This window comes from Stegodyphus dumicola, chromosome 8 (assembly GCF_044657685.1).
Source record: "Stegodyphus dumicola isolate Sdum_Otavi_A_Nest chromosome 8, ASM4465768v1".
In the NCBI taxonomy this organism is placed as follows: Eukaryota; Metazoa; Arthropoda; class Arachnida; order Araneae; family Eresidae; genus Stegodyphus; species Stegodyphus dumicola.
In genome coordinates this window covers 84,074,960-84,096,286 of record NC_140775.1, presented here as the reverse complement: position 1 = coordinate 84,096,286, position 21,327 = coordinate 84,074,960, and the positions used below count along the sequence as shown (strand labels likewise).

General features: G+C 29.3%; 1 protein-coding gene across 1 annotated transcript in view; it reads left to right on the top strand.

Moving 5' to 3' along the window:
• LOC118190375 (uncharacterized) overlaps positions 1-21,327 on the top strand; it is a 156,026-nt gene that overhangs the window by 123,649 nt on the left and 11,050 nt on the right. The window contains exons 3-6 of the mRNA XM_035361079.2: positions 4,034-4,101; positions 7,541-7,603; positions 13,818-13,948; positions 19,613-19,664. Coding sequence (XP_035216970.2) covers positions 4,034-4,101; positions 7,541-7,603; positions 13,818-13,948; positions 19,613-19,664 — 314 coding nt within the window. The remainder of the gene's footprint in view (positions 1-4,033; positions 4,102-7,540; positions 7,604-13,817; positions 13,949-19,612; positions 19,665-21,327) is intronic.

The window sequence follows — 21,327 nt, the reverse complement described above, 5'->3', positions numbered from 1 at the left end:
TGGCAGCTATGATATTTTCTACCTGTATTTTATCCCTTTCTCATTCTGCATTTGACAGCTAAGTTAAAATGATAATCAAATTAATATATTTATTTAAATGTGTTATAAAAAAATACAGTCAAGTTTATAATTTTAATTCACTTCTTTGCACTTGGGGCTTTTTTTGCACTTCGCTTCAGCAACTTGAGACTTTTCATAGCCTTTTTTATGCATTTCTTACCAGTAACTTAAAATCATTACACACACAAATTAATATATAATTTTTTTTTTATTTTAACATTTTATATATCTTTACACCTTTATAAAAGTAATTTCCTAAATATTAGTGTCTGTAATTTTTCTGTGTATGATATTTCGTGTAACAATTCTCAAGATGCATGCCCTGCTTGTCAGGGCAAGTATTACAATAATATGTCATTTGATGCCTCTTCCCTGGTTCATTTCTCTGAGAACAAATTTTGTGATAAATAAGAAAAGATAAGATTTTCTTATCTGAAATCTTAAAGGGGTATCATTTTACACTTCATAAAATTATACAGTAACAGTGTAGGTACCCGCTTTGAAGAAACTGAACGTAAACAGTTATTGCCCCCACATCCAGTTTCTGTATCAAACCAAGTGGTGAGTGAGAGTTACCTCTCAAGTTGCAACATCACACAGTGAGTGAGAATCACCTCTCCAGTTGCATCATCAAATCACATAGTGAATGAGAGTGACCTCTCGAGTGCAAAGGATTAACAGTTAAACACACTATAAGTTCTAATATTGCTTTTATTAATAATTTACTTACACTTTTCCATAAATATTTAATTCATTTATTACACACCGTTTGCAACAGTACTTACTATTTTCAGTGTTAAAGTACATGGTGGGACAGAAAAGTAAATATTATTTAGTTTTTGCTTTTAATTGTGAGTATCAGAGTAGTCAAAATATAATGTATTACTTGACAAGGATAAAATAATATCCATCCACTTATGCTCGTACGAGAAAAATATGTCTTATTCAGTTTTTAATTTTAATATACAACAAAATCTAATGCATGAATTTCTGTACATGGGATCCTAACAAGTACAGGGCCGAATTTAGCGCATTCAGACCAGTTGGCATTTCTTCGGCTCTGATCATATTAAAAATTTGTGATTTAACTTGAATTCACCAAAATGGCAAAATATTATTATCATTTACTATTATATAAACGAAAACAGGGGTGCATGATAGCAGGTTTCAATTCCACGAATGTTTCAAATGAAATCTGCTAGTAGAGTCAGTTAATTAGTGTTGTCATTCTTCAGATGAACAGAGTAAAGCATATTTGTCAAAAACCCAATAGTGACAATGGCCACATGGGCCCTTTGTGAAATAGCAGAAATGTTCAGTTTCTGTAACTTCTGAAATAAGAGAAGTAAAATGGGGACTTCATCAAATGTTAGTGCAAGGACTGACTATCAAATGTAAATGCTAGAATGAAGTTATGATAAAGTTAAAATAAATACAATATAAATCTGAAGTAATATGATCAGAAAATTGTGCAATTTTTGTAATGCTGCAGGTATAATCAGGGTGTTGCATGTTTATAATTTGAAAAATTGTTTTATTTTTATTATTAAATTTATCAAATAATGCATAGCAAGCACACTGATAAAGCATTCTTTAATAACTTCTGTATCAGTAAATCAATTCATATTGTTTTCAAACATGTGATAGCCTTCATATAATGGTTTTCTCACTGCTGTATATTGCAAAACATTATATTTTGTTCATGTCACAAAAATTCTTGAGGTTAAATTTTCACTTCTTGTTAAAGATCTGCATGGAAACGTATCATTAAATTTATTTTGTTTTGATCATGAATTTATTTAGTATCATACTTTTAGAACAGAGCTAAGAAGTTGTTGAACTAATGATGATTGTGCATAGCAAAATATTCCTCTTCTCCCTTGTCTTAAAATAATCTTTTTTTTGGGGGGGAAGACGTTCCTGCCATTATGAATAATAAAATTCTATGATTGTGTACTTCAAATTAAAATACCGTATTTGACGGCATATAAGACTCACTTTTTTTCCTAAATTTGGTCTCAAAAAAGTTACCTGCGTCTTATACGTGAAGGTAATTGCATTCAATAATTGTTTATTTGGCTTTTACGAAACGTGAGAATTAAAAGAAACCACGCTATTGAAACTTTTTTTCCTTGTGTGTGCCCCTCTAAATAAGGGTGCGTCTTATATGCCGTCAAATACGGTAATTAAAGGCCATGTACCTGTGTAACTATTTAACTACAACAATGTACACACTCATTACTTAAGATTAGATCAGATCATGTATTTGGCTGTGATCTGTATGGTAATAGCTATACTAGTGATATCACAAATTAAAAGCTCACAGGATGTGTAAACTTTGAACTTGTATTTGATAAATTTAAAATTTTATTATATTGCAAAAAAGCCCAAATCTTCATTTCCTACAACCATAAATAGCTTTCTTTCAAGGCACATATATAAGCTTGTTGGGCTGTGGGTTGAATATGAATGCTCCAAGAAATTGATTATGATAGATAAGGGAATATGTCTTTATACTTTGTGTAAAAGTCACTATCTTTCCTTCTCTTAAAATGAAAATGCAAAGTACTTGTGAATGTCATTTGTCACTCCATTTTCTTTCTTCTCAAAGCCTGCCTTTAATAATTAGGGATCCCATGAAGCATTAGGATACCATGGGCACTGATGGTATATATATGTAAGAAGAAATACAATTTTATATACACTTGTGAGAAGTACAAATGTAAAAAGAAATACAGAAAGATGAAAAATAATTTGTAATTTAAATTATCAGCATAAATTAATTTCCCTTCTCTATTCTAAAAATAGTAATCTTTCTTGCACTGTGTTATATCAAGACTAATCCTTGTCATATGACTTTTACACAATTCTGATGATGTAAATGGAACTAAAATTTCAAACAGTCAATAATAATTTTACAGGCATTTTTAATTATCCAATCAAAATGCTTTGAGAACTAAAACTAACTGTCTGAGTTAAAATTTCATCCTGAGCATAACACATTGGCTTGCTACTCTTCAACCTATCTGTACTGCTGTCTTCTTACTGCAGAGTTATCAGTAATGTGAACATTTTGAAAAAGACACGAATAATGTGCCAACTTGTTTGTGGTCGCAACATGTTTACTAAAATAAAATGAAGATTTAATCTGCCTCGTCTGCCAGTTTCCCTATTCCTTGTGGATCAACATTTCATCATTCTACGGCATCAAAATTCTTGCTCTTCATTATAGATTCAACCTTCTTCATCATCAGTGTTGCAAAATCCTTTTTTATTACACACAAGCACACACACACACACACACACACACACACATACATACATATATATATATATATATATATATATACACACACACACTACAGTTCTCTCTTTTCTTAGATCCTTTTAAAATTTACTGTTACCAGCCTTTGATTTAAATTGTTTAGTTGGACTCTTTTACTTGTAGTCCAAAGAAGGAATATCTACATGTATTATACTTAGAGGGAAATATTTAGAAAATCAGTAACATTAATACATCTGTTTTTATGTATATTTTAATAGTGTGAATATTTTATTATATTTCTCCTCAGAAGTGGTACAACTGTATGATTTTCTTCTGTTGATTCTCATGTATTAAAGTTTGTGAAAAAGGAAACATATTGTGTTATTAAATGCTGTAAAATGATGCTATTGCATCATTTTTGGGGGTGTTCTTCATGCATAATTAAAATATAAACTTGTTTCTGTAGAAATTCATTGCAGTTGGTATTCTTTTTCCAAAGCAAATAGCTCTTGCATGTAATTAAAAAAAAAAAAAAAATATCCTGCAGAAGGTTTCCAACAAGTAATATTTATTTCTAATAACTAAGGTTGAAAGCTTGGGGGGAAAAAGATACAAATTATTGATAATTTCATATATTATATGCAAAGGATAGATATTTATTCATCCTAAAAGTATTTTTCATGATTGTGATTATTTTGTTTGTATTAGGTCGGGCTCTTAGAGGTAAAGCATTTTATAATGTCCATGGCAAGGTGTATTGTGAAGAAGACTACCTTGTAAGTTTTTTTTTTTTTTTTTTTCTTTGTATGTACATGTAAGATAAGTAATATGTTAAATTAAAATGAGAATTTAATTTGTAACAGCCATCTTTTTAATGTGATTATTATCTTTTATTTCCTAAAAGTAATAATATACTCTTTCTGAAATATATTCTTTCAAAACTTATCCCTCCCTATAACTTATATATCAGGGGGCCAAAGTGTGGCTCGCGAGCCTGATACGGCTCTCACAGGCAATTATTGCGGCTCATGCATGTAAAATATATGTATGAAATATGGTAAACTAAAACTATTCAGTGTCCAAAAGGAAGTAATTAATTAGTTTAGACTCCTTTTACAAAGTTATCAAGGATTTCTTCCTATTTAAAACCTCCTCCACTACTTCTATAATGATGTAACTATGAACACTGGCTTTTAGAAAATCTAGATGCGACTCTCGAACATTCCTGAATTCAAACTTAAGGCTCTTACTGACATGAAATTTGGCCAACCCTGTTATATATAATACTAATGATATGTGTACTATGTCCATGCATAAATCCAAGCAGGAAAGTAAAATCTTGTATCCAGTTATAATCAAATTTTCTGTTCGTAAATAGTAATAATGTGATATGATGTTCAGCTCTTGGAATTTAAAACAACTTTACTGTACTTATTCCATCATCATTAATGTAATATTTTCTTCTGGCATTCCACTCTTGATAACATGTAATTTACTACCCCTCGTTGTTGCCAGTTATAGAAATTATTGAATATTGGATGTACTGTGTTTTTACATCAAACCAAAAATTTCATTACATACGTATAATATAAAATTGATGAAGAATTCTGTTTATTGGTCAGATTTTTCACAATCGGCAATGGTTATTTATTTATTTAATATTTTCAACTAATTAATTATTTTTTATATTTTGCTGTAGCATTATATATTAAGTTTCATTAGTGTGTTATTATAAAAGTCTGTTTGATTGCTTTACTCCTTATGAAAAAATGCTGTGCAGATTTTTCTTTTCATGTGCATAAGATTTGGGGAAAATGTGAAAAATTTGAACTGTTACTCAAATATAGTTTGTCAAATTATATTGTTAGACTGAGAAAATAGCCCTCAAAATTTCAGAGTTAAAATTAAGGAGTAATATTTGAATCACCTGAATCCTGAAAAAAAATCTTGAAACTCGAAAAATGTTTATGCTCCTCCACCACCCATTTGAATCTTTTGGAACTATTAAATGTTTTTATTCCAAATATTGAAAATATTAGTTATTTAAAGAGATTTTTTTTAATTCTTTCATTGAGAAAGAATTAAAAATTTCATACAGCCGATTGTGGCGATCTCAAAAAGGTTGTCTAGCATATCAGGTATTGTAATTAACAAAAATAAGGTAGGTTAAAGCTAGAATAAGTTCAAATGCTTTTTTTTTTTTTTTTAAATGAAAATCTGTGTTAAAAGTTCCTACTTTTATAAAATCTTACTTATTTATTCAAATCTTTAACTCTGTAGAGAGAATTCGACCTCTGTGTTCAGTGTGTTTATCTCTGTTAATTTTTGAAATTATCCCCCTCCCCTCTATAGTCGTTTAATTTTTAAAATCTTGAAAAAAATGTGTTAAGCAATAGGAGTTGTTCAATATTTTTTATCAAGTTATATTGAGAAAGTGAAACTTAAAATTTAAGAGTTTCATTTATGTACCGCATTAACAAAATTTTGTTGTATGATACTAAACACTGATGTATTTTTAAAAATTGCATAAAAATTTATCTCGTTAAATTCAAATTTTAGATTTTTCTTTAACTGAAAACTTTTAACATTAACCCTTTGTTGCATACAAATAATCTAGAGAATTTAAATGAAAATGTTTGTATTTTTTCTACTTAAAATAACCTTAGTAATAATAAACAAAATAATAATAATAATAATAATAATTTTCTTCAAATTTCGTTTTAAATAATTGCTACAGTTTGTTCACTACAGTGGACAGCATGCATATATGTACATGCATGCAAATCTCTTCCCAACGATTTACGGTCATTGCATTTGAAATCATTTTCTACCTTATTTGCAGTGATCATTACCATCTTTTAAATGGTAAATCTACAACTGACATGTACATACAGATCCCCCAAAATACTTTTATTTTGTCTATTGTGATTGAATTCATTTTGCTACGATTTTGTAACCTGTACCTATTGGATTCAAATGTCAAATGTTGTAGAAATTCCTTGCCAAACATAAACATTTCCAGTGGTGTTTTGGCTTGATAAGCTGTACATTTGGGTTTCAATTAACTCTTTTCAGTAGATCTTTATCTACCCACTCCACAATTTTCTCAAACTGACATTTAAAATAAAATGTCTAAAATTACTAATTATGAATAAAAAATGGCAATATAAGAAAATGTAAGCAATATTATATAATGTTTACTATGAGAAATTGTACTAACTTGGAAACAGGAGTAGCAACCATTTTCCAAATAGCAGTGCTTTGCTTAGTGATGCTATTGCAGCCATCTATGCTCGACTGCTATAAAGCTATCTATGATCGACTGCTATTTAGCCATCTATGATCAACTGCTATATAGCCATCTATGATCGACAGTTGAAAGTTCTAATATTAAAGAATGAATAAACACAGGAATGGAATCTGTTAAGGCATTTACAAAAGAATAAAGAAATTTAAACTTTTGTCTACTAGAGTGGACATGATGCAAGAAAGGGTTAAACAAAAGCTCCTTAAGTGCCGTATTCTTAACTCTGTATGGCAAATTGTTTTTCGAGTAATATTTGATACCTTAAAAACTCATTTGTAATTTCTGTTCCTTTTCTGTTAGAAAAATCTCTTTAATACACCTGAAGTTTTTATCTAAAAATAATCCTTTTGGGTCCTGTCTTTAATTTAATTTAATTTAATTTTTTTTTTTTTTTTTTTTTTTTTTTTTTTTAGTAGTACAGCTTTTTTTTTGTAACCTAGTTTGTTGTTAATTATATTTCAGCTCTAGGTGAATAAAATGGTGCAGTAGTAATTATTTAATTACTGTTGACTAGCATTGAAGCTTCATATTTTTTAATGTACTTGTATATTTTAAGCAAATTTTTAAAAATAATTCTTGTAATCATGTAAATAAAGTGCAAAACATCTTAGCCCAATGTTGTGTTTAGGTATATATTATATATATGATTTTCTACTCAGGTCTGTACTTTATGGACTGGAGGTAAATTACAAATAAAACTATTTTGCATTTGTTCTAAATTAAATTATTAATTCTTGATCCATATAAATAAATTGATTTATAAATTGGATTACTTGTGTGTATAAATTGCTCTTGAAATACATTTTATTAACTAAATTTCTGTAGTGTATGTGTTAAATGTTTCACTAACATGTATAATACTAAGTACTGTAAATATTTGGTTATAATACTTATATTCTTTCATTTAGTATTCTGGATTTCAACAAACTGCAGAAAAATGTGCAGTATGTGGTCATCTAATAATGGATATGGTAAGCTGTGTTTTAAAATCTGTTTTTGTTAATATTTTCTTTTAAAAATGTCTTGTACCTGTAACCAGGTTAATTTGTTTAGTTTTAAATATTTTATAAAAATGTGAAAAATTATTGAATTATCATCCCTTGAAAATTAAGCATAAACTTATTTTGCCTCTTAAAGTAGTTAATCCTTTTTCCATGTGCACAGTATTAGTTCTAGAAATTATTAATCTGAGAAAAGGAAGCAATGAATTGCTAAATATTATAACTCATTCATTATGATAAATAGCAAAACATTTCATAGATTATTATTGAAACATATGTGTTTGTGTTATTGTATTTCACAAACTGATTCCAGTTAGAGAAATTATTCAGTTTTATTATCATGTATTTGTAGATATCCAATATTACATTTAAGGTACTATTTATTTGTAAGATACAAGAGGAGAGCATGTTGAAAATTCAAAATTGGGCAAATTTCTATCTTAGCAATGAATTTTTTTTTTTTTTTTTTTTTTTTGTGTCAACAAATTTATGTATGGTGCTATTGCAATAATAGAACTATTTACACTAATTATTTATCAGAATAGTTTATTCTCACTACAGAAACATGTCCCATCTAAAGTTGAATTTTACCTAATTTTAATAATTACTTTGTTGTTTTGTTAACTTATTGTTAAAAAACTATGGTGCATGTTTTTATATAGTATCTTAAAAGTATGGGCATCTTTTTTTTTTTTTTTTTTTTTTTTTTTTTGGGGGGGGGATGCTGTCTTTGCTGATTTATTATCTTACAACATGCACACAAGTTTACTATAATTTTTGTAGAATTTTTTTTCGTAAATATAGTACAAAATTCAAGATCGTGACTTCAGCACTTCTGGATTTGCGATTTATCTGGGTATTAAGTCATAAGTCATAAGTTTAAATCTATTAAGATGAGATGTAGAAATTATAAAATTAATATATGAAATAGTGATCTATGAAATCAACATCTACAATAAAAGCTCAATATTTATTTATTTGTTTCCTTTATTGAATTTCTTTCAGTATAAGTTGTTTAAGTTGTTTCTTTTTGGTTCTGAGACTTACTTACATGGATGTAATTTTTGCTTCAGTTATAAAGTTTTGTTGTTCATGCCCAGTAATTTCAGTAGCAACAATTCCCTCACTGTCAAGAGTAATATTTTTTGGATTTAAAACTCTACTGCATATTTCACCATCTGTTAGTTGGTTGATGGTTGGGATATTATCATCGCAATGAAGAACTTCTGTTATATCATCTTCATTTTTACACCTTCTCTATTTTTCTTCACAAACTCAATTAACTGGAAAATTTTGCTTTATTTGCGATAACTGAAAAGCTTCAAATTTGAAGTTATAATTATAGAGTTACTTTGCACCTGCTGTACACTGGCAATGTAACGTGAGATTGGCAACTAAAGATATTTTGTCTTGCTTCTATTGCACACTGGCAAAGTTAAGCATGATCAGCGTAATTATTTATTTTACTTATGCCTATTTCCTGCTCATGTGTAAGGCTTATCTATGTCCTGAATAAATAAATTCCCACATAAGGCTTATCGGAGGTTGGTACTAGACATTTTGCAGCTTGATGCAGTTTTTTGTAGGTCCTAAATTCTGCTGCCAAGTGCATTCCTAAATTTTAAAATGTATTCACTCCTAAATTTTGCATTCCAGTGCCTTCCCTAAATTCTAAAGATTTCACCATCCCATAATTTTTTGGTCAGTGCTTCTCAAAATTCTAAAAATTTTGCCTCCTGTAAATTTTACTGCCTGCTGTGGCCACACAAGCTCTAGTGCTGTCCTGAGATTATCTGAATAATAAATCAGTTAAATAAAATAGCACTAAATGTAATCATGTAATATTTTCAATACTCAACATTTCGTGCTCAAGGAAGTATCATGTAATCTTTTGGCCTATGAGTACCATTTATCAAATCTATTTTTTGCATACGGAAATAAATTTCTTTTAAGTTTCTCCTTGTCAACATACTCAATGCTTTGCAGTGCATAAAAGTTACCATGCTCTTTGGCTCTTACTGATATTTAAAAACAAAATTGTTTAAATATCTCTGATTGAGTCATTTCTCAATCTCCCTTGGGATTCCATTCATAGTCATGGATTGATGAATGCAAAAAAAAAAAAAAAAAAAAAAAAAAAATTATAAATAATGATTTGCAAGTTTGACATAAGGGATATAATTTATTTAGTAAATGTAAAATCAGTGATGTTTTCAAGTAGAATGTTTCAGTTTGAGATGTAGGTAAAGCAAAAAGGCGTCCATGGAGCCACAATATTATCATACATATTTATGCTAATAAATGATTGTTTCTTCAGTATGGAGGCATTTTGTTTATCACCATAGTGAAATATAGAATTAGGACTCTCCACATGTTTTATTATTTTAGTATAAAAAAATACCAAATGAGCATGTATAAAGCATACAAATAAAATGTAAAAATTGCTGATGGTCCAGAAGCTGATTCTGTATGCTGGACGTCCAGATTTCTGACATTGTACTGTACACTGTAGTACATTATGTATACCTAGCGAGAATTTTTTTTCACTAACCAATCGTAGCTTTGAAATAACATTCTTTCAGTGATTTATTTATCTGTTTCTGCAACCTTTTGTTGTAACAAAGCTTCACTTTCAGGACTATTGCTTCTACTTATAGAATGAATCTCCCAGAGACAGCTGAATCAATATTTTCTGTCTTCATTAGTTTTGTATTTTTGCAGATCTAAATATTTTTTTCTACTTTTCTTTTACTATTAATTTTAAGTATTCTCCAATGTATACATTTTCAATTAAAAGGTGCACTAAAAATTTTCGTAAAATGACTGTTTTTTCTGTAGCATCAACAGTTTCATTTCTTATTTTTGACATTAATGTTTTCCTTTTTAAATATGCAATAAGAAATAAAGAAATATGCCATATGACCTAGACATGATTCACAATGATATGAATGAATCAAGAGACAGTGCATGTTTTGTATTTTTCAGTATCCGTTTTGGTGTGAGAACAGACTTGAAGCTCAATATGAAATATCCAAAAAGCTATCATGACTGTGAGAACTTTTCAGGAAATCCAAATGAGCTATTGGGAATCAAATTTACATTAGCAAGATATTATTTAACATTCATTTCAGGAGGTGCTTTTTTACTCATCCCACTCTTATTTCCAATTCATTTTTAAAATTTCTCAGAATTAAAATGCTTTTGTGACCTTCCCACTCTTATTTCCAATTCATTTTTAAAATTTCTCAGAATTAAAATGCTTTTGTGACCTTGGCAATTTTTATATAATCCCTACTTTGAAAACCACTGATCTGGATGGTTCCCCTCCTTTTGTTTGCTTTGTTTAATTTTCTTTAAGAATTATAGATGAAATCAAAAAAGCTATAGTTTTAATAAATTAATTTTTAATTGATTTAAATTCTAATCTTTTGTAAGTTTAAAAGATAGGAAGAGAAAATACAAGGACAAATAAAAAAGAAAATTACTCTGGGCACTAATTGGTGACACTTTGTGAATGTAGTAAGTTTGTGGAGTTGTAGAACAAATAGGAGAGCTTTGGAAGGAAAGGCAAGTTAGTATTTTTTCCCCACTAAGTTATTTGTAATGTGCTGCATCCATATTCCAAATTGGAAATAAGAGGAAGTTTAAGTTTTTTCATGGGCAGAACCCTTAAATTGGCTAGACATTCATGAAATTGCTGCTGTTAATGGCTAGTATGCAATATCATGGTGTACAATTTTGAAGTGGTGTGAGTGATTTGAAATGGTCACACTGGGATCACAAACAGTTATTGTCCAGGGCAATTTGCCATTGTCGAGCACATTCTTTGGGACAACTGATGCATAAAAATTAAGGAAACTTTGTTTATGCTGGGCATTTCATATGGAAATGCTTATTCATTTAATCATAAATAATAACTCCCCATAATTCCATTAATTATAACATATGAATCATTCAACATGAACACCTGTAATGTCAAAAGCTGTGTGTGAAATGGCTGCCATGGCTTTTTAATGGCTACACATAATGAGCAGTGTTTGTGGTTCTGTTTCAATATCTGGAATGATGTGCTGTAGGAGGCAACAAATTCCTATGCTGTATAATCACAGGTGACAAATTGTAGTTTCACCACTTCACCCCCCATAGTGAAATGCTACACAAGACTCTCCTAGAAGGCAAAAATGCAAAGTCTGATTGTCAGTGAAAAGTCGTGGTCACTGTGTTTTTCAACGGTGAAGCTATGTCAATGAAAAGTCATGACCACTGTGTTTTTCGATTGTGAAAGTTTTGTTTACCTTGAATTTGTGGGTAAAGAGATGATGATAAAGCCAACTCCTATTACAGAATTTGAGAAAAGCAATCAAAGACCATCAACATGGCAGAATAAACTACGGCATTGTATGGCACATTAATGCCAGACTTGATGAAAACAAACTTTGCTCAGAAATTTAATTGGTAGGTTAGGCTTTCCCTACCATACTTCCCTGACTTAGCACCATGCAATTTCCATTTATTTGGACAAATGAAGAACAACCTCTCCTGTCTACATTTTCGAACTTATGACAAACATAAACTGGCTCTATTCGATTGCTTACACAGTGTGATAAATGTTTCAGCTCATTTGTAGACTATATCAAAAAATCTGATGTGTGCACCACATGACTTCCTTGTACAGAATATTAAATTATACACATTTTTTCTTGCATTTCATTTAAACTTATTGAATTGAATTAAAGCTACTTCACCGACAACAAATAAACCACAATAGAATAAATGCATTCTTTAAAATTCACTCTATTTATTTACCATAGCGACACTCTGGCACTAGATTCACTTAACAGTATTATATTTCATTCATATTATAACACAGAATGCACAAATTTATATCATTTAAAGAATTATCTAATCGTTGCTACATGTTCTATTGAAATACTATAATAAAGCTAGAACAATGTATAAAAGAAATTAAGCAAACAAAAAAAAAAAAAAAAAGAAAGAAACACTTTTTCACAGACGATTGAGTATTTCTCATTCAATTAATTCAGTTCTCACTTTGCAAAAAGGCAGAAATACATAAAAACTCAAAATACCTGTATTAAAAATTACGAAGTAAATCTTAAACGCTTATTTCCTCGAAAAAATTCCAGAAAGGATTAAGCATGATTTAATTCACAATAATAAATGAAGGCATTATCTTTTTTGTTGTGAAGCTAAGTTTCTCTAGATTGGCAAATCTACTAGTCTGCTGTTTCAAATGTAAACAAGCAATGGCCGCCATAAAAAAATTAGGCTTAGCAGCACTTAAACAACCTTAAAATTGTTGATAATTCTAAAAATATTGCATACAGAGTTACTAAAGGCATAAAAACCTTAACTGGAAGATAAGACCAACATAATTCAATCAATTTTAAAGCAAAAAAAGTACAATTTACAAACATATAAGAGTAAAGAAACTGAGCCAGGTAACAGAGTGGATATATATATAAGTATATTTATATATGTTTGGTGCGGCGGATTGCAACTAAAATGCGAGGTGCACATCTACATGCAGTCCTATATAAAAAATTTCAACGTTATGCGACATACATATGTACGTACATACATTCGTACAGATGCCACGAAAAATTCTCTTCAGAATTTATTTTAAAGCAGTTTTATAATTTTTTTGGAGGAAAAGAGTCTTTTATCCTGTTCTTACATACAGATATCAAGCAAAAACATCATTAAATTGCATTCGATAGCGGTCAAAATGGATATTTTCGTTGAAATATGCTGCCTGAAACTTTTCGTGATTACAATACTTCCTTTTTACTTCATACAAGGAGGTAAAAATGACTTATGCCTATGCTAATTAATAATCTTTATTTCCTTTTTTATTTTATTTATTTATTTATTTATATTTGTTATTTTGTGTGTGGCATTTTGACTCAAGTGCAATTTACTTTGTATTTGTCTATGTAAAATATATCAGAGTGCAGTAATTAATTATAATTGCGATGTTTTTGCATTTGTATATTGCCCGCTCTTAATTTTTTTATATCTTGTCTAATGTGCTGCTGATTATTTTTATTTTTTTAAACAATAAAAAAAGTTTAAAATTGTTTAACTTAAAATATTTATCCATTTATAATATATTTGGCTGATTCTTAATAATTATTCAAATTAATGTTTTTCCTTAATGTAGATACTGCAGGCTATGGGCAAATCATATCATCCTGGGTGCTTCCGTTGCTGTATATGCAATGAATGTTTAGATGGAGTACCATTTACAATTGATATGGATAATAAAATTTATTGTGTGAATGATTACCACAAGTAAGTTCAACATTCATAATATTATCTATCATTGTTCTAGATCAAATGTGAGTTGTTGGTAACAATTCTATGTCGGAGAATATCAGATCTGTATTTACATAAATATGCATATATGTGAAATAAATTTAAATGTTTTGTGAATACTTATCATTTATTTTTTATTATGAATTAAATATATTTGAAGTAAGGTCTTTCAGTAACTGAGTGCCTAAGACCAGTGAATCTTTGTATGTTCAACACAGGTTCAATGTTCTTGAAGCAGCAGCAATTATTTTGACTAGTGTTTATTGCATATTTTTAAATATCTTTTAATTTGATGTTTATGAGCTATTGTATACACTAAGTAGTTGTCCTTTACATTCTTGCATTTTCTAATATATTTGATTCTATTGCTGAAATCTCAAAAACTGCAGTTTTTTTTTTTTTTTTTTTTTTTTTTTTTAGTTGCCATAATTACAAAAGTAGAGTTTCTTTTTTGGGGGTGGATGTAATAGTAATGCATCTTTGCTTTACATTTTAGGTTCTGTCTTTTAAGATTTTATTTCTGCTTTTTCAGCATTTATTTTTTAAAAAATCTGGAATTGTTTTTTGTTTATTTTTACAGTCAGTTTACTTTTACAATACTTTTCCTTTAAAGGGATGCATAACAAAACATAAATATTATAAGAAATAAACATAAATACTATAAGAAAGGGAAGAGCTTACTATAGCTGCCAACTCTCCCAGTTTTTCATCATATCTTCTGATCTCCCATTAAAGCACCAAATTTCCTGATTTTTTACTTTTAGCCTTTACAGAAGAAAATGTTTCTGGTCAATAAATAAAGTTTTTGACTTAATAAAATTTAAATCATCCAAATCCCAAATTACTAGTGGTGGAGACCACTAGTAATTTTCAATATAATTTTTTTATCAATTTTTTATCTGAATACAGACATTTGTAGAACATTTTATGAAACTTGAACCAATGTCTAAACTGTAAATATTTGTATGTAATTTTATTTTGCTTCAATAAGTGATATATTACTAAGTTTATCCACACAGTATTCTCTACATTAATTATTAATTTTATATTCATTGTATTTAAATATAAATACAACTTATTTATCCCTATTTGGAACATTTTCATTACAAAAGTGTAAAAAAAGGGGGGAATTGTCCAAAGAGCATAAAATTCAGAATATCTAATCAAATATATTTCATTATAATCATACTCTAAATACGTCAGTAATGAGATTATGTGGCAGAAGGTGAATTTAAGTCAGTTTGGAGTTCCTTTAAAATATTGCTGTCACATCCCGAACCTCCTAGTTTATCATGTTTCAGGGTTGGTAGCTGTGGTTTAATAAGAAGCACATGATAAGTAAATGCCATTTATTGTATCATGTGTGGGTATTATGCTTCATTTCTTGGAGATTATGCTGAATTATGGATAGTTCAGTGGTCTCAACTCATGGAACCCTTAAAACTATAAGGTATTTTTCTCACCCTTTCAAAAATATATCTTAAAACTATATAGACAATATGTTGCAGGTATTTTATGTAAAGGCAATTAAAGTATTGTAATTTTTATTAAAAAATGTTAGCATAAAAATTATGTAATTTACTCATTTATAGTGTATGCGCTCCAGGTCTCGCCTACCTTTATATTATATTTAGTGACAAGGGTGTGCTTGCATTTTTTTACGCAAACTGTCTAGCTGTATTGATGTTATCTGCAGGTGCATTTCATATTGTGCATTTAATTTGTTTCTGTGTTTTCTTTTTGTTGCCACATATGTTGAAAAATATTTTTCACTTAAATAGCTGTTCCATTAAAATGTTTACAGCTGTACGAGAAACTTCTGGGTATTTTGCATGAATCTACAATCAAAAGTTTAGCAGCTGCTCTTGTTTAAAATTAGATCTTAACCTTGAATCTGTTTATATGTCGATAAGCTGTTCCCTTTCCTTCATTGGCAAGCCTTTTGATTAATCTTAATACTCAGATGTATTTTTTATGTCTTTTAGTTTTTTTCTTCTGGAAAATATTCTTGTAGAGTTTTCTTCAATTGAAAAAAACATTCCATTATATAATTCCTAACACTGTCATCTAAATTTTATTAATTTTTGATTAAAAAATCTATAAATCAAAAAAATTGGTTCAAGATTTTCCCTTTCAATAACCATCTGACTTCTGAATGTAAAAGCTGGCTTCTGTGGTTGCTGGATAATTATTTGCATAATTGAGCGAAAAAACAAAATAACCTCAAATTCAAATCTCTTTTGATTTTATAAAATGTATCATTTTCGCAACATAATTTAAAACATCTTTCAATACATTCTGTATTCATTTTATCACAAATGCCTAGCAATAGCAATGAATATGTTTAATGTTGCACTAAAAAGGTTTATTTGCACTAAAAATGTTTTATTTTTAGTGCAGTTGAAATTATTTGGGCTATTATTCCTTTGCTGAAATCCAATAATGACTCTGCTCCATCTGTACAAATATTCAAACATTATTCCCAGTGTAATATGTTTGTTAATTGTATTATTTTAATATAATATGCTTTCTCCAGTAGTTCTTTCTGGAAGAGATTTGCATAGCAGCAAAGACTATCAAAACGGCCAAGTCAGCAATATCTTATCAGTTAATCGAACTTCATGATAAATTGATAGGGAAAAGATTTTAAATGAAATACTAATTCTTCACAAAATTGTGCCATTGCTTCAGTTCGTCACATGACAGTGTTATCAGAGAGTGTCAAATTATTGATTCCTTTACGATATCTGTTACTAAATTTGCAAGATAAAAGTGTCATCTTTAATATGCCACTTTATTAACCTTTCACTATTTTGTATAGGCCTCACCTATAGCAATTTGGTGTCTAATACAAAAAGAAATCTCAAGAGAAGTTTGGTTGTCAGAATATGTCTATTTTGAGACTACTTTCTTTTTATGGTTATTTAGTTTTGTCATGTTTATGTTCAAAATTTCAATGTTTTTATTAAGAAGATGTGGGTGATGAGACTGTGTACCATTTTAATTTAGCAAGATTTAGTCTAATGTTTGTAATGGCTTTTTCACACTCAACAAAATCCACTGGGCTCATCTTCATTTCCCATCCAAGTGAAGCCAAATGCTAAATAGCCACCATTGTGCTTTGCCTTTTTTTAATTGGCACATGAACATTCAGATAAAGGAGCTGGTGGAAATATCTGTGAAGCAATTACTATTGATGATATCTGATCAGTGTCATTTACTGTCATTAATATTAACCACAGTTGTTTCCTTTTCAGTTCTCTGATACTTAACCACTCATCCATTCTAAAAATTGGACTTACTGAATTAAAAATTTTATACAAAATCATTGGAAAAGGCTTGACAAAAGAATGGCACACAGTGTATTAAAAATGACTGGAGATAATAACAAAAGAATCCAGTTTATTCTTATTTAACAGAAATCTTTAAAAACTTATTTGATTAATAATAAAAAATATTGCAAAGTAAATATCTTCATTAATAATAAATTAATCATAATCATTAATAATAAATCATTAATTTATTTTAAAATATCACTATATAACTATTTAAGGTCCCAGAATCATTTCCGAAAACGAAACATTCAAAAAGATTTACACGTTAAGTCATTAGAAACATGCATGAGACGTTGTTGGTCCTACTAGCATGTATGAAAAACATACCTGCCATCGATGAGAGAACTAAGAGAAAAGCAAGCAAGTGCTGACATAAGAACAGCTCACTTTACATACTCACAGTGATATAAACTCTACAGCGAACATGAATCTATTTTCCGTATACATTGACTGAACAGTTGGAAAACCATAACTCTTCTTGCACGCGTGTCACTGCTGGTGCTGCATTACAGACATTGGCAGCCCACGCAAAGCTTCTGATTAATTTTCAAAGATAATTAAATGTTTCTTAATATTTTTTAGTATAACTATATTTTTAGTTTACTAGTTAACTAGTGTGAGTGCTTTATAATTTTCTTTTTGAATTTCTATATTCAATCGCAGAACCCCAGGTTTCTGCAAAGTGCGGGTTGATCATGGGCAATATATTTGTCTAATAACCTGCAGAAGTTTGTATTGCACATATATAACCTGCTTAAAAGAGTCTTCTGCATGATGCGTTTTATGTGATTCTTGAGATCAACCAGTGATTTGATTTATATGGTAAACACGATGTTCAAGTATAGTCTATTCACCAAGAGAAAAGACTTGGCCATGCCTACTTCACATGGTATCATCTTACTTTAGGTAAACCAAGGATAGCTTTTTAACAATAGAATTTGCATTCATTCATTTCCAAGTTTGGATGGGTTCTGTGCATCTCTCCTTGAAGTGAAATTAACTGCCCTTTCTAACAGGTGAAGTCAAGATCCTTCTTATAGTGGACAGACTATATTCTTACTGTAAGGGATCTCTTGAGGATACTGACATTGACAGTCCTGCTGACTAATGTTCCCAATTCTGAATATTAATTACCAAGAAGAGAAGTCAGAATAATTCAGCAACATATCTGTGTTAAATTTTAATTGACAAGCTTTGAAAGAAGGTTAAGTAGCTTGACAAAGTCTTCACTAACTGTAATAATAAGACATTTAGCAATTTCAAAGAAATATCACCCCTTGATGCCAAACCATATAGTGCTGCACTAGACTGTAACACATTTATTATATAGCTGTTTATGATATAAGTAGAGAGTTTCTAGTGTGCAGTATTGGAAACATTGCTTGTTTACTCTTCAAAATTTGTGTCATTATGTGTCATAAAATTATTCAAGATCTGCAGGTTGACTGCCTGGTGTTACAGAGAATTTGTATCATCTGCGTTTTACATTAAATAACATGCAGATCATCATAAGCTAAAACGTACCTGAAGCTAAGAAGCTGAAACATAATGATAAAACACAAACGCCATCATAAAGCTGATGCCATTTGTGACCTTGAATATGCAGAGTTTTCCCAGCATATGCTACATTACTGAAGTATTTCACCTAGCATAAAATTTTCCTATTTCTCTTAACCTCTGTGATGTAGAAAGTTCCTTTGTGCAATGATCAGTAAACTTACTGTTTTTAAAATGCCTTCATGTACAATTTTTTAATACTTGATGTGTCTACTGCAACACCATTTTTACAAATATCAATTTTTCGTTAGTCTAACCCATGTGTATATTTTGCACATGTGAAGATAGCCACCACATTGCATACACTTATCAAAACTTATACATTTTGCATAAACTTCTGAGTGTGCTATTCTTTGTATTGTTCACAGTTCAAAACATTTTTAGGCAATGCATTTATTTGATTTGTGTGCTACAGAAAAAAAATATGCATGTAGAAATTTGTAGTAGAAGTTAACGTTAAGGTGAATGTATATAAGATACTGACAGTGTTCATATGACTAAGCAGAAGCAGTTTATTAAAATTAGTGGTACTTATTCTGAAATAAGTTGTTATGAATTTAATTTTCACTTATTTGATGTGTGAAAGCATAACAATGAAATATGAGCAAGAAATTTAAAATGGTTTTTGCTTTTGTAGAAGCATGCTGTCATACAACTTTGTGTGTGTGTGTGTCTGAGAGAAAGCGAGCATTTTGTTTCTTATAAAATAAGTTTGTGTAGCAGTGTAGCATTTTACTTATTTTTACAGAATGTTTGCTCCTAAATGTGCTGCTTGTGGACAAGCTATTACTCCTGTGGAGGTAATATATTTTTTATTATTTTCTGTAGTCACATAATTCTAATTAATTTTTCTTGCTTTGTTCCAAATAAATAGATTATTACTTTTTTTGATTTGCTTAAACACAAAGAACTAAAAGAAGCATTTTAGATTCAATGCATTCAAATGCTCCTAAAAAAGTTTTCATTCATTTGTGAAAAATTATAACAATCACCTGTATTAAAATGACATTATCATTTTATGTATTTTCTAAAGTGACATATCAGGAGAGAAAAAGTGAACATCCATTTTATGTATTTTTTATACATATAATAGCATTTGAATTACTACACTTATAAGATGATCGCTAAATATTTTAGCAATATTTCAAAAAACTGTATGGTTTCTAAAAGGATTTCATTTCTTTTAACTCAGAACAGTAGCAAATAAGTTTTAAAATATTTCATTTAAACTGCAAATCAGTGTCTTTGAACATTCTTTGAGGGCTCGGAAATTACTAGATATTTAATATGTTAAATTTATGGCTTGTTGAAATTACAGTCAGTGTCAAGATAATCATAATAATATTTTGGAAATTTAGATATTCTGTCCATTTTGTTTGTTCAAATGTTATCAGGTATTACTTCGTATTTATTTCTGAAGATTGTTCTGTGTGACATTTTTCTGCTAAATTTTTTGTTATCTTCTTTCATCCAACTGATGTTCAGTTGCAAAGAAATGAATGGGGATTCTTCTTGAACTGTTATGTTATTCGAAATTGCCTCCATGTTACTTGTGCAGTATAATTCTGTCTATAAAAATTTCCAGTTCTTCAATCTGACCTAACATGTGTGTTTTCCCTTGAGATAATTTGATAACTGTATAATTAAAAAACAATAAAATATATTTCTTTTTTGTAAGAAAGCAGTTGTATTTTTGAGAATCTTTTGCTTTTGTCTTCCCTTCCGTTGTATAAATTAACAAGTTACAACTGAATAAACTATGCAATCCTGGAATTACTGTACTCTGATTTAGTGACTTACTGTACATAAATTTGTAAATAATTTTTAATGTAGTGAATATTCATAAAATTTAATATTTTAAAATTATATAATAATTTATGGTAGAAGGAAACTAAGTTTTTTATATTAATTAAAATTTATATTGTTGCAAAATAAGTATTAAGAAAATGAAGTTATTAGCATCATTGAAAGGAAGCCTGCAACCTGTTCATGTGCTGTGTTAAAATGTTTTTGTAGCATTTAACATATATGCTGTCCAGTACAGGTCCGCTGTAATATCCACTCTTTTAGTGATTTCATAAAAGTCAAGAAAGAAAAATGCACATCTCTCTGATTTTGTAGAAGTTTTGGTTTTTCTGGAGTGGCAGTTCGTAAAGATTTTTTTTATAGTCTTTGGAGTTGGTTCAGTTGTATCGTTATCTTTCTCTGTGAATAAAAATACTGGTTTGATACAGTTCAAAACATTAATTTTTCTCTATCCTATTTACAGTTTGAAAATTTTTTTCTGTGTATTGTAATATTAAATAAAATCCAATACAAGTAATTTTATCATTGCATCATGCCCGGACACATAAATATAACACAGTAGCTCTTTGAAACAAAGTGCATTTTCACATGTATGGTTGCTTGTAGCTGATAGTATGAAGAGGCACATATGAGCAATATTTTCTGTTGGAAAAAAGC